The 18,786-nt window shown below is 49.8% G+C and overlaps 2 protein-coding genes across 3 annotated transcripts in view; one reads left to right on the plus strand and one right to left on the minus strand.

The window, feature by feature from the left end:
* Window positions 1-18,786, minus strand: part of MDGA2 (MAM domain containing glycosylphosphatidylinositol anchor 2) — a 401,452-nt gene that overhangs the window by 287,660 nt on the left and 95,006 nt on the right. The gene's annotated exons all lie outside the window — the stretch shown is intronic.
* On the plus strand, window positions 15,712-17,398 carry LOC310852011 (vesicular integral-membrane protein VIP36). Its single transcript, XM_083754709.1, has one exon. It carries the CDS (start codon window positions 15,720-15,722, stop codon window positions 16,575-16,577), a length of 858 nt encoding a protein of 285 aa, XP_083610835.1. The 5' UTR covers window positions 15,712-15,719; the 3' UTR covers window positions 16,578-17,398.

Consider the following 18,786-nt stretch of genomic DNA (forward strand, 5'->3'; position numbering starts at 1 on the left):
GGGAGGAATGTTTGTCCAGCCAGCAGGTAAACTTTCTGTTTCCTTCTGGGCTGGGACAGACTTCCTCTGCATGTGACTAGAGGTGGGCGTGGCCTCACCTGTGCAGGTAACAACAAAAGCACAGGGCAGGGCAGCCACCTCTCTCTCTCTGACTACATGCATCGAAGAAGCAACATCTGCTTAGCCAAAGATGCTCTCTTGGGTTCCAGCCAAGAGAAGACAAAGGGACTGTCTCCTTATGAGATAGTTTCCAGGTGTATGTTACTTTTCTAAGCTAAGTCTGCCTTCTGGGATCCGATTGTGAACAGAATGTGAGTAAACTCTTTTTATACTTTTATAGAAGACTGTGTCGTGTCTTATCTTTTATGAGGGAATAAGGGGAAAATACCAGAACAGTTATTATAGAGGCTTTAGCGAGCCTGAGCAAACGCATCCGCTGTGAGTTTAAAAAGGGGAATGTTACTCTGCTAAAATTGTGAACTTGTTAACACAAGTTGGAAAGGCTATCATCAAACAATATATCCTCTCCTACATCCCTGAACATTCCCACAAGTACCATCTGCACTGACTGGAATCAAGGGCTCCCTGAGAGTCAGTCAGGGAGTCTCTCTCACCCCTGCCTGGAGTGGCTGCCAGGGGACTTCTCCATGTAAATTTGTAAATTCTGGGTTAGATCAGTCATTGCCTTGCTTCAGCAAGGCTCTTTGTATCACCTTACACAATCTAGTTATTTGAATTTGCAGTGACCATGGCTATCAGGACCTTAAATACAATGGACGCTCGGGTTGCGAACGTGATCCGTGCGGGATGCACGTTCGCAATCTGCAGCATTCACAACCCGCAGCGGTGCGTCTGCACATTTGCGGGTTCGATTTGGTGCTTCTGCGCATGTGCAAAGTGCAATTAAGCATGTCTGCACATGCGCAACCCCTGAAACCCAGAAGTGACCCGCCCCAGAACTTCTGGGTTTCGGCAGGTCCATAACCTGAAAAAATGCAACCTGGAGCGTCTGTAACGCAAAGTATGACTGTACCATGATCTAAGATGGGTGGCCATCTGTCATGTATGATCTAGTTTTCTGCAGGGGGTTGGACTGGATAACCCTTGGGGTCCCTCCCAATTCTACAGTTCTATGATTCTATGCTTCTATATTCCGTTTGCTAGCTGTTTCAACTTATCCCTAACGCCAGGCACACCTCGCACTCCAACTGGAGCAATACATCTTTTCGAAAACTTTGAAGAAGTTGTTGTTTCTTCCTACCCACAGAGAACATTCATTATTTAATTGGCATCCTGAAAGGTCATTCCTTCCATTGCTCACCAGGTGAAAATAGACATGTTAAAAGCTCCTTGGTGTGACAGTGCAGCAATCCATTTGGCAAAATCTGACAGCAGAAAGGCCCCTAAGGAATGAATTTTGCAAACCTGGATGTTGCCATTCAGATCCAGTGCTGAGTCACATGTGCCACAGATTTCGGTGAAATGCACTTTTTGTGCATTATTCTGCACTGAATTGTGGCCAATGATTCTATGAATTTGAATACTCACATGCTGTAGGAAATGCAGAACCATAGAACTTAAGGAAAGCTAGTTAATTCTAGTTTTATGCATGGATTTGCATTCTGACAGCTACTGATGTCCAGCTCTCATTTATATTGTTACAGATTGGGTGGGTGGGGGACCTTCCTAAACCCTAGAATTTAATAAATGATAGGGTTTTGATTATTTGGGGTATGAAGGGAGAATACAAGCTGGAGAGGAATTCCTGGGCTAGCCTACGCAAAATGACCTAGCCAAGCTGGGGCCGTTAAGGAACAGTAAAGGGCCATTGAAGGGCAATGGCAACGCAAGAGAACTGCCCTGTCCCCTCTGCTCCTGAAGTGTCAACAGAGACTGGGGTTTGGGAAGGTTGCCAGAGTAACTGGGTGTGAGGTGACAGGAAAAGAGAGTCCTGAGCAAGGGTTGCTGGGAAGAAGGAGGAGGGAGAAGGAGGGGTGTCCATCTTGGGCAGGTTGGCTGCAGGCTGGCTGGGAGAGATGCCTTCAGGGATGCACTGCAGTGGGGGACAAGACCCTCTTGACTGTGAGATCTAGACTCCCTCCATGATGATGTTTGGCTGAATGACATATTTGCTGGGATTAGGGATTGGTTGCAGGTTTGAGGGTATTGGCGGCGAGCTTCGCTTGAGTGGCAGTTAGGCATTGGTAGGGGTATTGTTATTTAGATGTGTTGTGGGGAGGAGCAGCATCACCTCCCCCAAATATTGAAGGGTAGTCCGGTAAACGGATTCCGGGGGGCGTGGCCTCGTCTGAAGCCTATGGAGGCCAAGGCCTAAAGCACGCCCCCGAGCGGTGACCCCGGGGGAGTCCCTAGTTGCTGTGCATCAGCAGGGCTCCCCCTGCTGGTGTTAACCCTTCCCGGTCTTCAAGCAAACAGGCTGAAGCTGGATAGATGGATAGGACCAATGCCTAAGCCAATACCGCTCTTACCTATAACCAATAAAGTTGTGGCCAATTTTAGCCCATCAACCTTAATCAATGGTGTCTTGTGTCTTTATTTCTACTGGGGGAAGTGGGAACTCGCCACGAAACAGTCTCTGCAGTGACCCAATTCTCCAAATGACCACATACCTTGGGTGAGTGTCAGGAACTCCCTGGGATCTGCTCGGCAGTCAGTGAGGGGTGGCTCTCAACTAATAATAATGATGATGATGATAAATTATTTATACCCCACCCATCTGGCTGGGTTTCCCCAGCCACTCTAGGCGGCTCCCAACAGATTAAAAACAGAATAAAGCATCAAGCATTAAAAACTTCCCTAAACGCCCTCCCACCAGAGGTCAAAGAGAAAAACAACTACCAGATTTTAAAAGACACCTGAAGGCAGCCCTGTTTTGGGGAAGTTTTTAATGTTTGATGCTGTATTGTGTTTTTAATATTCAGTTAGAAGCTGCCCAGAGTGGCTGGGGAAACCCAGCCAGATGGATATAAATAATAAATTATGATGATGATGATGATGATCATCATCATCATCATCTCAAGGTTATGAGTTTGAACCCCACATTGGGCAAAATGCATTGCAGGGAGTAGTATTAGTTAACCTTCCAGTTCTACAATTCTATGATTCTATGAATCTATGGATCCTGTTCTCACAGTGGCCAATGCTTCCTGCTACTGAAATGAAGTCCGCCGCCCTCCCGCTGTAACCTTACCCCCAAATTGGTTTCGGGGTTTAGAATACCCCCCCAACACTGTGCAAGGGAAGGAGAGAGTGGGTAATTTCATCTAACAAGCAGAAAATGTGATTAATACTTTACTGTGCTGGTTTTCTAGGGTGAGGGTAAATTCTTTCTAGACTCAAAGGTGATCTATATATTTTTCAATTAATTGCACATCATGTGAAGTCCACTGCCCAACACTTTCACTGTCCCAATGATAGGAGAGAGGAGCAGCTCAGTTGGGAGCGCATGAGACTCTGAGTCTCAGGGACGTGGGTTCAAGTCTCACACTGGGCAAAAGATTCCTGCATTGCAGGGGGTTGGACTAGATGACCCTTGTGGTCTCTTCCAACTCTACAATTCCATTATTCTAACCTGGCACGGCCCAGAACCTAAACTTTGGGTTCTCACCCTCAAACCCACCCCAGCTCTGTGGAAAGCGGCTGTCAGTGTTCCAGTTTGCAATCCACTGCAGAGCTTCATTATCCGGGCTTCGCCCCTCCCTGGAGATCGAGCAGAGCGCCCCAGAGACAGCTCTATCTCTTGCAAAAGTGCCTTCCTGGATTCATAATCACCAAGCAAGAATCTCTCTGTGACTGGATTGCACAAGTTCATTCCGACATGCTCGCTCTGCTTCTGGGAATTACAATGAAGCTTTCTGTCAAATTTCACACCAGGAGTCCACAGTCTACATTTGCTGCTCAGGACTGGCAAAAGTCTGGTACTCAGAAGCAGAGGATCCATTTTACACGCAAAAGGTCCTGGGTTCAGTTCTCAGTGAGACTGAGAGAGACTCCAGTTTCCGAAACCCTAGAGAGCAGCTACCAGTCAGTGCAGGGCATACTGCACTAGATAGACCAACAGTCTGACTCACTAGAAGGCACCTTCCTACAATCCTATGATTTCGCCCTATCATTGATGTCACACAGTAAATTGGGTTTAGGAATGAGGCTTAACACGTTGAACTCTCAAACCTAGACAGCATCTTAAAAAGCAGAGACATCACCTTGCCAACAAAGGTCCGTATAGTTAAAGCCATGGTTTTCCCAGGAGTGATGGATGGAAGTGAGAGCTGGACCATAAAGAAGGCTGATCGCCGAAGAATTGATGCTTTTGAATTCTGGTGCTGGAGGAGACTCTTGAGAGTCCCATGGACTGCAAGAAGATCCAGCCTATCCATTCTGAAGGAAATCAGCCCTGAGTGCTCACTGGAAGGACAGATCCTGAAGCCGAGTCTCCAAGATTTTGGCCACCTCATGAGAAGAGAAGACTCCCTGGAACAGAGTCGGACATGACTAAACGACTAAACAACAACAACAAAGGAGTCTCAAAGCGGCTCACAATCTCCTTTCCCTTCCTCCCCCACAACAGGAGTGTTCAGTCCTGCCGGCGTTTGTCCACAGACAGCTTTCCGGGTCATGTGGCCAGCATGACTAAACCGCCACTGGCACACAGAGGGCAATGACGAATGCCAGAGTGCATGAAAATGCCGGTTACCTTCCTGCCACAGTGGTACCTATTTATCTACTTGCACTGATGTGTTTTCGAACTGCTAGGTTGGCAGGAGCTGGGACAGAGCAATGGGCGCTCACCCTGTCACGGGGATTTGAATCGCTGACCTTCCGATCGGCAAGCCCAAGAGGCTCAGTGGTTTAGACCACAGTGCCACCCGCGTACTGTGTGTGTGTGTTTTATTTCCACAACATTAACCTGAAACTGCCACCCGAGTGCCAAGGAGCACATTTGACTCTTTGCCCTGAGCCGCAACTCAGTTCTCCAAACCAGTCAATAATTACACACACACACACTGCTCCGACACCGCATCTGATCATCATCCTTGGCATCAGGAAGGAACTCTTCCCAGCTGAGATTGGCCAGTTTCCATGTGGTGTGTTTATGAGGTTTTGTCTTTCAGATATTTAGAGATACAGGCAGCTGCTGTCTCCTGAGTCAGATAACAGGTCCACCTAGCTCATCATTCTCTGCACAGACTCACAGAAGCTCTCCAGGGTTTCCGATTTAGGAAACTTCTCCTGAATGCAAAAGGGGGCTCCACCCTGTGCTGGCTGAGGCTGATGGGAATTGTAGTCCAAAAATCTGAAGAGAGCACCAGATTCACAAAGGCAGCTGTATGGTCTTGCTGGATGAGACCATGACACTGGTGGTCTTCCCTTGCAGCAGGACTTCTCATCAGAGAGCCTCTGCATCTTCCATCCAGCTCTCCAAAACCTTGCAGCGGATCATGTCCCAAGTGGGCGAGGCTGACATCACACTCTACCACCCCCACAAATCTTTTTTTAAGAACGTTTCCCCCCTTCCCCCACCCTAACATTTTTTTCCAAAATCCCTCCCCCGACTAACGTTCACGTTGAGTCGCCTTGATGAAGAAGTTGACTCACCGCTGAACTTCAACTACGCATTAGACACTGTTAGGGAATTAAGGTCTTTTGTTTCATTCTGGAGGGCTGTGTCATCTTCCTCTCTCTCTCCCCTCTGGATCAATAATGAACAGGGGAAGTTACAGGAAAAGAAGGGCTTTGTGGAACTTTACGAAGATCCAGTGCGAGAGTGATTAAAAAATGAGAACGTTCCAAACCTATCAAAACATCAAGGTGAAATATCTGTACTTTGCTGTTCTCACTTTCCTTTTTTTTTTTTTTTGGAAACAAAATAAAATAAATAAGTAAAAATAAAAAAAATTCCTTCCAGTAGCACCTTAGAGACCAACTAAGTTAGTTCCTTTTTTTGTTTACGTCTGATTGAAACAAATTCAAGAGCCTTAGGGTTTACAATTCCCTTAGGTGGGTGTGCTGATCAATTGCAAAAGACTAGACACAACCAAATATTACTTTTCATTAAATGTCTATACTGCCCTTCATCCAAAGATCTCAGGGTAGTTCATAACATGGAAGTTCAAAGTTGTGACTATTTGCACCTAGCAGGACTTGAACACTCCTGTGCTCAGTTGTGTGTGAGTATGATAAATGTGTTGCAGTCAAAGGCCACTTCTACACAGTGGCGTAGCGTGGGGGGTGCCAGGGGTGCCGGGCGCACCGGGCGCAACATCTGGGGGGGGCGCAAGTCCAGAGGGAAGGGACAAGTTCCTTCCTCCGCCGGGCTCCCCGCCACCGCCACCAGCCTTGCGCCCTAGCGCGCGCGCGCGCGCCGCCGCCGCTGTGGCTGCGCTCCACTCACTGCTCGCAGGAGGAGCAGCCGCTGCAGCAGCGCCGACGCCGCCACCAACGCCTGGCCAGGCACGGGCAGCCTCCACACACACACCCCGCCGCCATCCCCTCAGCCCAGCCACAGGCGGCGGCTGCTTCTGCCGACTGGGAGGGAGGAGCCAAACCCTCCGAGAGGAAGCCGGCGGGCGGGCGAGGGTCTCCCGGCGGAAGGGGGCGCCGCTGGCTCCGGCTCTCAGTGCAAGCCTCAGCCGCGGGGGGGCGGGGGCGGCGGGCGAGGACGGAGCGCGGCTGGAAGCCCCCGGACCAGGCTGGGGGGAGGAGAGGTGCTCGCCAAGCCCGGATCTGGAGCGCCTCGGAGCGCCCAAGGAGAGGAGAGGGCGGGGAGGCGCCCAAGGGGAGGGGGCTTCGGCTGCCTCGGCCCGCGGGGGCTCCGCAAATAATAAATTTAATAAATTCCTGCTGAGCCTTAAGGGGGGGTCCTTGGTTCCTTCACTCGCCCCCAGCCCCAATGGCGTAGCGTGGGGGGGTGCAGGGGGGCCGGCCGCAACATCTGGGGGGGGCGCGCTCACATTCGAGTGCTAAAATCCAGGGGTTAGGGGGCGCAAATTACTTGCCTTGCCCCGGGTGCTGACAACCCATGCTACGCCACTGCTTCTACATATACCGTATTTTTCCATGTATAAGACTAGGTTTTTTTAAATGATGTCAAAAATTAGGGTGCGTCTTATACATGGATAGTGCCGAGGCCATTTTCTGAGTCCCCCAAAATAGGGGGCGTCTTATACATGGGGGCATCTTATAAAAGGAAAAATATGGTACTTCCTGGATCAAATGCCTTGCTGTCCCCAAACCCTTTGGACAATGATTGGACTACAATGTTCATTATGAAGACTTCCCAATGCATTTGAAGACTGCTCATTTTGCTTTCTGCAAAGGCAGAACCATGCCACCAGCTCCAATAAGAACAAACCATGCAGATGACTTCAAAAAAATAAAATAAATTCAAGGGCCTTCTGCAGCCGCGATAGTTAAAAATAGAGTTCTATCAATAGTTGCCATGAGGAGCAGCCGCAACAACCAAAAAAAGAAATCTGTTGGATGGCTCCTCTTTAAGGCTTCTTCATCCCACTATCGGGACTGTCCTCTCTGCTTCCTACAGCTTCTTAGAATTTGGAAGGGTCACAAAGGGTCATCTAGTCCAACGCCCCAGAACACAACACAGTTCTTGACGTGGTCTTTTTTGTCATGCGCGACCCTATATTTGAAAAAGGGGTTGGTTGCAAATAAAGGCAGATGAAAGAATAGAAGAAAAGCTCTGTTCTATCAAGCCAGTGGCCCATCTTGACTGCTACTCCTGTTTCCAATGGTGGTTGGCAGTGGCGGAAAAAACCGCTCAAGCACCTGGAACGACAAACATGATGTGCACCTGGGGGTGGGGCGATCCACCCACGGAGGCAGTACAATCTGCCCATGGGGGCACGCAGATCCTCCCAGAGGTGCCAGCAGCGGCCCCGATCCTCCCAGGGATGCCAGTGCTTCCTGCTCATTGCACAAATATGCCCAGCATGCAGCGCTGGCTGCCAGGAATGCAATCAGCGAGAAGATTTTCACGGCAGCAATTGCGCCAATTGCAAAAATCCACCCGCCGGGGGTGTGATTTGCCCCCAAGCATGATACCTGGTATGGACCGCACCCCCCTTGCGATGTCCCTGGTGGTTGGACGCTTCCAGAAATCCTCTCTGCTCATCCCCCTCTAGCAACAGGAGATCATTGTAGAATGCCTCTGAACCTCTATTCAGTGCCACGGACCACCCAACTGACTTTATTCAAAGCCACACTTAAAAGGTAAAGGTAAAGGTACCCCTGCCCGTACGGGCCAGTCTTGCCAGACTCTGGGGTTGTGCGCCCATCTCACTTAAGAGGCCAGGGGCCAGCGCTGTCCGGAGACACTTCCGGGTCACGTGGCCAGCGTGACATCACTGCTCTGGCGCGCCAGAGCTGCACACGGAAACGCCGTTTACCTTCCCGCTAGTAAGCGGTCCCTATTTATCTACTTGCACCCAGGGGTGCTTTCGAACTGCTAGGTTGGCAGGCGCTGGGACCGAACGATGGGAGCGCACCCCGCCGCAGGGATTCGAACCGCCGACCTTTCGATCGGCAAGCCCTAGGCGCTGAGGCTTTAACCCACAGCGCCACCTGCTTAGATCAGTTCAAAGGTTTCCCTTTTTTCGGCAAAATATCCTTCACCTCTCCCCCCTCACATTCCTCATATCTGCTCCAGGGGTTCCCCCAGTCTTCTGGAGCATATTGGGAAAAAGCATGGGACATATATTGAATCCCAACACAAGACATCAAACCTGACTGAGGTCAAAATGTTGACTCCCATACTACATGCAGAACCTGACTTGACCTCCAGTGGCACAATGGGTCAGTGCGTCTGGCTGTTAACCAGAGGCAGGGGCAAAGGAAGGCGTTGTGACACCCAGGGCGGCCGTCGCTACGTAGGGCGCATGTGCCATATGTAGCAACGCCGCACAAGTGCTGTACATAGCGGTTTGGTGGCGCCAGCGCTCCTGTACCATATGGACAGTGCAGGGATCCGCTGCTTGCAGCTGCAGCCATGAATGGAGATCCACCGTTCACAGCTGTAGTGGCGACGGAGAGATCCCGGCACCGTCTGTACGGCGCTGGAGAGGCTCTGCTGGCAAACCGCTATGTATAGCGCATGTGCAGTGTCGCTACGTACAGAGCATGCGTGCAACACCGCACATGCGCTGTACATAGCGGTTTGCTGCTGGCACTGGGATCCTCTGCTCATGGCTGCAGCCACAAATGGAGGATCTTCCACATGCAGCTGCTTGCGCCACCGTGAGCCCCTGCAGGGTGACGTCTTGTCACCCCTGCAGACACGGAACACAGGGCGCACCGCCCCCCCCCATTGCAACACCACTGACCAGAGTGTGGGTGGTTCAAGCCCACCCAGGGATGGCTGTGGGCAGGATACCTGAATTCCAGAGGTTGTACTACATGACCCTTGGAATCCCTTCCAACTTTGCAATTCTATTATTCTCTGATTCCGTGACCAGAAACTGATTGCTATGTCATTACTGGCAAAGGGAGAAGATCCTCAAAATCACCTGAAGGCAGCAGACTAGACTAAGGAAACACTGTGCCTTCAGAACACCAGAGGAGCCTCCTGGATCAGGCTCATCTAGTTCTAGAACCCCCGAGGCAGGATTTGAACACAAGAGCACCCTTCTCTACTCGGCTTTCCAGCAACTGGTATTCACAAGCATGGCAGAGCATAGATGTCATGGCTTGGAGTCATTGAAAGCCCTCCTGTACAGGAATTTGTCTCATCTTCTTTTAAACCCATCTACTTGGCCATGACTGCCTCCTGTGTCTGTGAGTTCCATAGTTTAACTCTACTTCGGTCCAGTATACCTGAAGGAGCGTCTCTACCCCCATCGTTCTGCCCGGACACTGAGGTCCAGCTCCGAGGGCCTTCTGGCGGTTCCCTCGTTGCGAGAAGCCAAGTTACAAGGAACCAGGCAGAGGGCCTTCTCGGTGGTGGCACCCTCCCTGTGGAACGCCCTCCCACCAGATGTCAAAGAGAAAAACAACTACCAGACTTTTAGAAGACATCTGAAGGCAGCCCTGTTTAGGGAAGCTTTTAATGTTTAACAGACCACTGTATTTTAATACTTTGCTGGAAGCCACCCAGGGTGGCTGGGGAAACCCAGCCAGATGGGTGGAGTATAACTAATAAATTATTATTATTATTATTATTATTATTATTATTATTATTATTATTAATCTGTCCTGAACCTTACAACATTCAGCTTCATTGGTTGTGCATAGGTTCTCCCCGCTACCACCACCACCACCAAATAACTGCCGACTGAGGCAGCTGCCTCCCTTTGCCTCATAACCCTGGACCACCCGCGTCCCACATGGATGCTCGATCCCTTCTCTTTGCAATCTTCAGAGGAGCTACAAAGCAAGAAACGGGAGAGCCTTTCTGTCTCCAATCTGGCGCTGCTCTGGCCCCGAAAGAACAAATAGAAACCTTCTGCATTTGTCATTTGATTTGGTGCTGTTTATAAACCTCCCTAATTAACATGCTCGCTTGAGCTTGCCTGGAGAGACCGGCTCGCTCATGCACTGTAATAACAGCGCGGAGAAGGAAAGTGGTGATATTGGAAAGCACGCACGGACAAGGAATACCCGCCCACACCTGCAAGCCGCATCTGAAGGTTCGTGTCGGTGGTCAGGACAATGACAAACACAACTAGGAACAGCAAAGAAATGACTCAGGAAATGGAATTCAATTTCTCGACGCCGCTCCTGGAGAGTACATGACAAATAGAACAGAAAAGGGAACACAATGAAACAGAATATAATGTATTTTGCCGCGCTCCTCCAGGGTTGTAAAAATGCATTTTTCTGCTATCCTTCTTTCTGCCGCGCTGACAAGTCTGTCGCCGTCATTCCCCGCCTGAATCTTTTAGCTATTCTTCTAGCACAGCGCTTCGTAAAAAAAAAAAAAAAAAAAGTCCCAGACCACACAATGCCCCTTCGGACAAGACGGGAAAATTAATGAGTTAAAAAACCAGAAGGTGTGATAGAGCTCCTCTGGAAGTCAGGAGAGGACGTGAGAGGACTTTACGAAATTGTGCACGCCTTGGAGAAAGGGCGTAGAACTCGTGGACATTCAGTGAATATTGGAATATTCAGGGCAGAGCTCACTCCAACAGGGGACAGTGCTGGCCACCAATTTGGGTGGCTTTAGAGAGGATTGGACAAATTTGTCCAGGAGGAGAGGGTTATGGATGGCTCCTAGCCAGGATGGTTGTGATCTTGGAGGTAGCAGTGCTTCTCATGACCAGTTGCTGGAAACCACAAAAGGGGAGTGGGCTGTTGTGCGGAAATCTTCTTTGGGGATCGCCCATTGGGGCAACTGGTTGGCCACCGTAGGAACAGGATTCTAGACCAGTTGAATTGCATCAATAGCTGGTTGATCCGCTCCATTTCTCAGTGGGGAGGAGTTGCGGTGGACCTAATATGTCCTTGTGTGTGTTATTTCTCAACAAGGGGGTGGCTTCAGGGTCTTGAGACAAAGAAAGCTTTCTGTTGGCTTATCTCCACCTGTTCAACACACACACACACAATGCCCATATAAAAAGTGTATTTAGCATCTCCCTTGGAGGGGTACTCACATTTAAGTTTTGCCGGCTTACTGGTGAACAGCTGGTCTCTGAAATAACACCCCAAGAAATGCTATTTTCTCACAATGAAAATGTAACGACAACATTGGGGAGCACCCCACCCCAAACACCTGCACCAAAATATATGCTCGCCAAGAAACAAACATTTTCCTCTGTTTCGCATACAGTCTGGCAGCCTCAGACTCCTGCATTTTGGCTCAGAGTTGGAACTCAGGTGAGACTTCGCCAACGTCCCAAATCTGAAAGGGCCAAGATCAGTGGCCCACGCGCTCAGCTCAGAGATGGAGACTGAGTAAGATTCTCAAGGACTTGCATTTTGCAAATCCCTCTATGAAATGTCATGATCCACATCCCAGCTGGGATGACGAAGACACCACTTCACCCTGTTGTTGTCTGGAAAACAGTTTCCCTCTCAGTTTTTTCTTTTATTTAGATCACAAAGGGAGTTATTTAAAGACACAGCAGAGCTCTGCTTTGCTGTCAGTCTCCTCAATTAAGATTTTTGTCAAATGCAGCTGCCGCTGACAAGGACGGAAACCAGCCGGGGAAACGCCACTCCGAGCTCCTTGGAGGAAGTTTGGGAAACAAACAGGACAAGTCAGAGTGGCCCCAAGGTAGTGTTCTTTGCTGGTTGGTTTTAATGAAGAAAATCAAGCTACATTCAGAGGTGTAGCTAGGTGGGCAGGGGGGCGGGGGCACTGGATGCCACACCGTGGGGGTGGCACTTACCACGGGGCCTGCAGCACACCTGAGACATGCGCCTCTCCTGGGAGTGACACGGTGGTCCGGGCACCAGCAGGCTCCGCGCTGACTGAAATGCCAGCATGGGAAGAAGAAGAAGAAGAAGAAGAAGAAGAAGAAGAAGAAGAAGAAGAGGAGGAGGAGGAGGAGGAGGAGGAGGAGGAGGAGGAGGAGGAGGAGGAAGAAGAGGAAGAAGTTTGGATTTGATATCCTGCTTTATCACTACCCTAAGGAGTAGTGATGTATGGAAGTGAGAACTGGACCATCAAGAAGGCTGATCTGAAGGCTGCAGAATTGATGCTTTAGAATTCTGGTGCTGGTGGAGACTCTTGAGAGTTCCATGGACTGCAAGAAGATCAAACCTCTCCATTCTGAAGGAAATCAGCCCTGAGTGCTCACTGGAAGGACAGATCCTGAAGCTGAGGCTCCAATACTTTGGCCACCTCATGAGAAGAGAAGACTCCCTGGAAAAGACCCTGATGTTGGGAAAGATGGAGGGCCCAAGGAGAAGGGGACGACAGAGGATGAGATGGTGGGACAGGGTTCTCAAAGCTACCAAGCATGAGTTTGACCAAACTGCGGGAGGCAGTGGAAGACAGGAGTGCCTGGCGTGCTCTGGTCCAGGGGGTCACGAAGAGGCGGACACGACTAAATGACAAACAACAACAAAAAAGGAGTCTCAAAGCGGCTCACAATCTCCTTTCCCTTCCTTGCCCACAACAAATACTGTGTGAGGTGAGTGGGGCTGAGAGACTTCAGAGAAGTGTGACTGGCCCAAGGTCACCCAGCAGCTGCATGTGGAGGAGTAGGAAGCGAACCTGGTTCACCAGATTACGATTCTACCGCTCTTAACCACTACACCACACTGGCACCATCAGTTGTGGGACTGATGGGAGTTGGAGTCCCACAACATCTGGAGGGCCAAAGATTCCCCGCCTCTGAAATAGAGAAAAGCTGGGATGTGTCTGGATGGATCTATGTATCATGAAAAAAAAAAGGATATTCCAATTTAACAGCAGGAATAACTTTCTGACGGTGAGAGCTGTTCAGCAGTACAATGGACTCCCTCAGAAGGATAGCCACCTTGTTATGGGTGCTTTTAGTTGAGATTCCTGCATTGCAGGCATTAGACTATATGACCCCTGGGGTCCCTAACAATTCTACAGTTCTATGATTCTATGAAAAAGCTGCTTAGCCGCACTGCAAACAAGCAGGCTCTGTATCCTAGAACTCTCTGGATCCTTGTGTTGTGCCCAATACAAAATTGTAACTTATGCAAATAAGTGAATGACTAAGCAGAGGCTGTGTTTAATTAAACATTCATAGGATATTGGAAGAAATTTGAGATTTCTGCCTCTATAGACTTAAGACCCCAATGCTCCGTAGAATTCATCTTGAAGCTAACACCTACTTTGTATCCAGATTTTTCTGCTAATTTGTTCTTTGCTGCATTTCCTTAGATTCCCCCCCCCCCCCCATCCTTGGTGTTATTAAAACTGTCACCTTGGCTCCCAGCATTAATTTAAAATCCCAGGTGTAATACTTAGGAAGGCAAGAAACAAAAATATTTAACTAAAGAGGTTTATGGGTTTTTAAACACACACTGCATGTTCCACGTATAAACGTCAAGGGTGCAATCTTTGGGAAGGGGTTCCTAGGTCTTGGTGACAAATCCCTCACCCAAGACCCCTGAACAAGCTTAGTAAAAGGTAAAGGTAAAGGTACCCCCTGACCGTTAGGTCCAATCGCGGACGACTCTGGGGTTGCAGCGCTCATCTCGCTCTATAGGCCTAGGGAGCCAGCATACAGCTTCCGGGTCATGTGGCCAGCATGACTAAGCCACTTCTGGCGAACCAGAGCAGCGCACGGAAACGCCATTTACCTTCCCACCAGAGCAGTACCTATTTATCTACTTGCACTTTGAGGTGCTTTTGAACTGCTAGGTTGGCAGGAGCTGGGACCGAGCAACGGGAGCTCACCCCGATTCGAACCGCCGACCTTCTGATCGGCAAGTCCTAGGCTCTGTGCTTTAACCCACAGTGCCACCCGCGTCCCTCAGCAAGCTTAGTAGTCAGGGAATAAGAAGAGAGGTCCTCTTGCAGTTCAGGAGCTGGTTAAGTAAGAAGAAGCAGAGAACAGGGGCAAATGGACAATTAAGACCCTAAGAAGCCTGTGGATCAGGCGAGTGGTCCATTTAGTTCAGCATCCTGCTCTCACGGTGGCCAACCAGATGCCTCTTCTGGGAAGACCATACGCAGGACCTGAGCACAAGAACTCTCTCTCCTCCTTTTTCCAGCTTCTGCTATCCAGAAGTATTGCTTCCTCCAACTGTGGAGGCAGAGGATAGCCAGAGGTGGAGGAATGGGGGCGGTGGGGTTGCCCCACCCTAGGTGTCATTATGGAGGGGTTGACGTCTGGCATGCCACCTGCCCATGACTCCCAAGCCTACCCTGAGCCGTCGGGGGAAAGGGCAAAGCTGTGGCGCCATGCGGGCGGCCTTCCCCCCTTCCCCCTTCCCCCTTCGTTTTGACAGCTTGGGGGAGGCTTGGGAGTAGCAGGCGGTTGGCACACCATTGCCCCCCACTCCTGGGCTGTTTCCTGGGCGGGGGAGCCTCCCCATAGCTGTCAAAAGGAAGAGGGAGGGGAGGAAGGTTGCTGGCAAAGCGGCGCGGCTCTCTCCACCACCACCCTGCCCAGGAAGCAGCCCACCATGGGTGGCTTGCTCTGCCCCCATGAGCGTTTCACCCCCTGGTTGCCCTGCCCCCACGGCCCAAGCCCCGGGTGCACAGCATGTGCGCCACTCTGGGTGCTGGAACAGCTAGCTCCGCCTCTGAGCATAGCCATCATGGCTGGTAGCCTCCAATAGCCCTCTTCTCCTCCATGAATTTGTCTCGTCTTCTTTTAAGCCATTCAAATTGGTAGCCACCACTTCCTCCTGTGGGAGTCAAACCAACTAAGAGAGAGGGAGAAAAAACTTTACTATCCATGTTCTCCATGCCATGCATAATTTTAGAGTCTTCTATCACTACACATCTGACTTGCCATTTCTCTAAAATAAAAATTCCCAAACGCTGCCAGGTTCCTCCATGTGAGTCTCACCAAGGCAGAACAGAACAGAACTATTCCTTCCCTCGATGATCTTGTGGTGTTGGCTGCATGTGCATGCATGCTTCTTTGAACATGCCCATTAGCCCTGTAATACGCTCTGGCAGGAAGGCTTCCCCCCCATATATCACACAAATGGGAATTTTGCCATTATTGACTGGACTACTTGAGATTCCTGCATTGCAGGGGCTTGGACCACAGAACCCTCAGGGTCCCTTCCAAATCTTCATTGGTTCCAGTTCAATGCCCCTCTGGGATTTCCAGGGGAGTACAATGCTGACCAGCCAGTATGTTCGATTGACCCCTGATGAGCGCAGTAAGGAGGGTTCAATCTGGAACCGAGTGCCCTGCTTCCTAAAGGATTGGGAGCTCCATGTCCATTTCAAGATCCATGGAATAGGCAAGAAAAATCTGCACGGAGATGGTTTTGCTCTGTGGTATACTCGGGAGCGCCTTACTGCAGGCCCTGTCTTTGGCAGCAAAGATAACTTCCATGGACTGGCCATCTTCCTGGACACTTACCCAAATGATGAAGCTACAGAGCGTGTGTTTCCATACATCTCTGCCATGGTGAACAATGGATCCCTGACATACGACCATAGCAAAGATGGTCGCTGGACAGAGCTGGCAGGCTGCACAGCAGACCTTCGTAATCGGAACCATGACACTTTTTTGGCTATCCGTTACTCCCGGGGACGTCTGACAGTGATGACTGATGTGGAAGACAAAAATGAATGGAAAAATTGCTTTGATGTTGCTGGAGTCCGCCTGCCCACTGGTTACTTCTTTGGGGCTTCTGCTGGTACAGGCGATCTATCTGACAATCATGACATCATCTCAATGAAGTTATTTCAGCTGATGGTAGAACATCCACCAGAGGAAGAAAACATTGACTGGACAAAAATTGAGCCTAGTGTCAGCCTTCTCAAGTCACCAAAAGATAACGTGGATGACCCGACAGGAAACTTCCGCAGTGGGCCCTTGACGAGTTGGAAGGTGTTCCTCTTGCTCCTGTGTTCTCTGCTTGGCATCATTGTTTGCGCCGTGGTGGGAGCCGTGGTCTTCCAGAAACGCCAGGAGCGGAACAAGCGATTTTACTAGAGGGGGAATCAAGCCCACATTATGGGCATTTGGGAATATTTTTTACAGGGGGGAGGGAGAATTGTATAGACTCTGGCTTTGAAAAGGCTCTTTCAGAGAAATACACGGATTATTTTCATATCTTTTGCCCCCACCTGGCAGCACAAGCCCGACAACATATGTCAGAACAATCAGGAAGGTAGGGGGAGCGCCTTTTCTCTTTTTCTGAATACTATTCAGAGCCGTCAGCCCCTCTTTAACACCTTTTTTAAAAAAGGGGGGGGAAAAGAACTGTGGTTAGAGGTGGGTGTTTCTCCTCTGTGGGGCATGACTCTGCATCCCAGCTAGTATATGCTGGTGTTTCTCGAACAGGGCAATATTTCTGGAGTCCTGCTAACTGCTGGCAGCAATTTTCTTGCCTGGCCCGTAAGCCGCCTTCAAGGTGGTGTTTTGAACTGAACGTATTTTGTAATCTCACTGGCCCTGGTACTTCCTTTTAGTACCAGCTTTTTCTCTACTGCTGAAAGTGAGACTAATTTACACCAAAACAACTGGTGACTATCAAATGTGATCTCTCCCGCCCCCCCCTTTGGTGATGGAACCTGTGATTACATTGGTCTGAGAGAGTGGGAACTTGATTTTTTTTTCAGTTACTGTGGAGTATATGCCAAAATTTGGTCACAGACATTCAGGTCCTGCTCTGAATCATCGCATTAAACTTCTGAACTAGGTGGTTCTGGTGGTGGGACCTTGCCATAGCCACATAGCTGCGTGTGGATTGCAAGATGATGGGTGAAAGAGAGGATGTGTGAAATAAAAGTGGAAAACTGAAAAAAAAAAAATTCTATGATTCTATGGATCATGACTCATACAAAACCATTGGCTCCTAAGAGAATCTGGGTCAGGGAGAAAGAAGAGAGGGATGCAATAAAGTAAGCCAAAAGCCAACATCTAAGATGACAAAAAAGGGACGTGGGTGGCACTGTGGTCTAAACCACAGAGCCTAGGGCTTGCTGATCAGAAGGTTGGTGGTTTGAATCCCCGCAACGGGGTGAGCTCCCGTTGCTCGGTCCCTGCTCCTGCCAACCTAGCAGTTCGAAAGCATGTCAAAGTGCAAGGAGATAAATAGGTACCGCTCTGGCAGGAAGGTAAACGGCATTTCCGTGCGCTGCTCTGGTTCGCCAGAAGCGGCTTAGTCATGCTGGCCACATGACCTGGAAGTTGTCTGTGGACAAATGTCAGCTCCCTCAGCCTGTAAAGCGAGATGAGCGCCGCAACCCCAGAGTCGTCCGCGATTGGACCTAACAGTCAGGGGCCCCTTTACCTTTACCTTTAGCTAGTTAGAGCATCTGCTTGTAATGCAGAAGAAATCAGCCCTGAGTGCTCACTGGAAGGACAGATCCTGAAGCTGAGGCTCCAAGACTTTGGCTATCTCATGAGAAGAGAAGACTCCCTGGAAAAGACCCTGATGTTGGGAAAGATGGAGGGCACAAGGAGAAGGGGACGACAGAGGACGAGATGGCTGGACAGTGTTCTCGAAGCTACCAGCATGAGTTTGACCAAACTGCAGGAGGCAGTGGAAGACAGGAGTGCCTGGCGTGCTCTGGTCCAGGGGGTCACGAAGAGGCGGACACAGCTAAACTACTAAACAACAACAACAAAGCATCTCAAGGTAGGACTGAGTGTCCCTCAGCTCCAACCCTGTAGTTTAGACCAGCCTTTCTTAACCTTGGATCTCTGTATGTCTCTGGACTACAACTCCCACCGTCCCTGACCACTGGTCCTGCTGGCTAGGCATGATGGGAGTTGTAGTCCAACAACACCTGGGGAGCCAGGGTTGAGAAAGTCTGCTGAGGACAATACTGAGCAAGATGGCTCAATGATCCATCACTGCATGGCTGGTTCCCTTTACCTTTTTTAAGATGACAAATGGATATGAAGGCTGAGAGTTGAATGTAGCAAGTGGCAAATTATTCTGCCTTGATCAGCCGTTGCAGATTTCCCCATTGTATAGTTCTGTAGAGTCCCGGCAAGTAATCTGGAGTGCCCACCCATCCGTTTGAACACTGAGTGGGGGGCTGGTTCTGTGGAAGGTACTTTGTCTGACTCGGCCGGAGAGACTCTCCAAGCATAACTCATATGAGCTACGACTGACTGGTGGACCATAACTCTTTGCTGGTACATGTAAATCTGAAGCATAATGTAGCATTACATTTCCAGTGATTTCCAG

This window comes from Podarcis gaigeae (genome assembly GCF_964106915.1).
Source record: "Podarcis gaigeae genome assembly, chromosome: 1".
In the NCBI taxonomy this organism is placed as follows: domain Eukaryota; kingdom Metazoa; phylum Chordata; class Lepidosauria; order Squamata; family Lacertidae; genus Podarcis; species Podarcis gaigeae.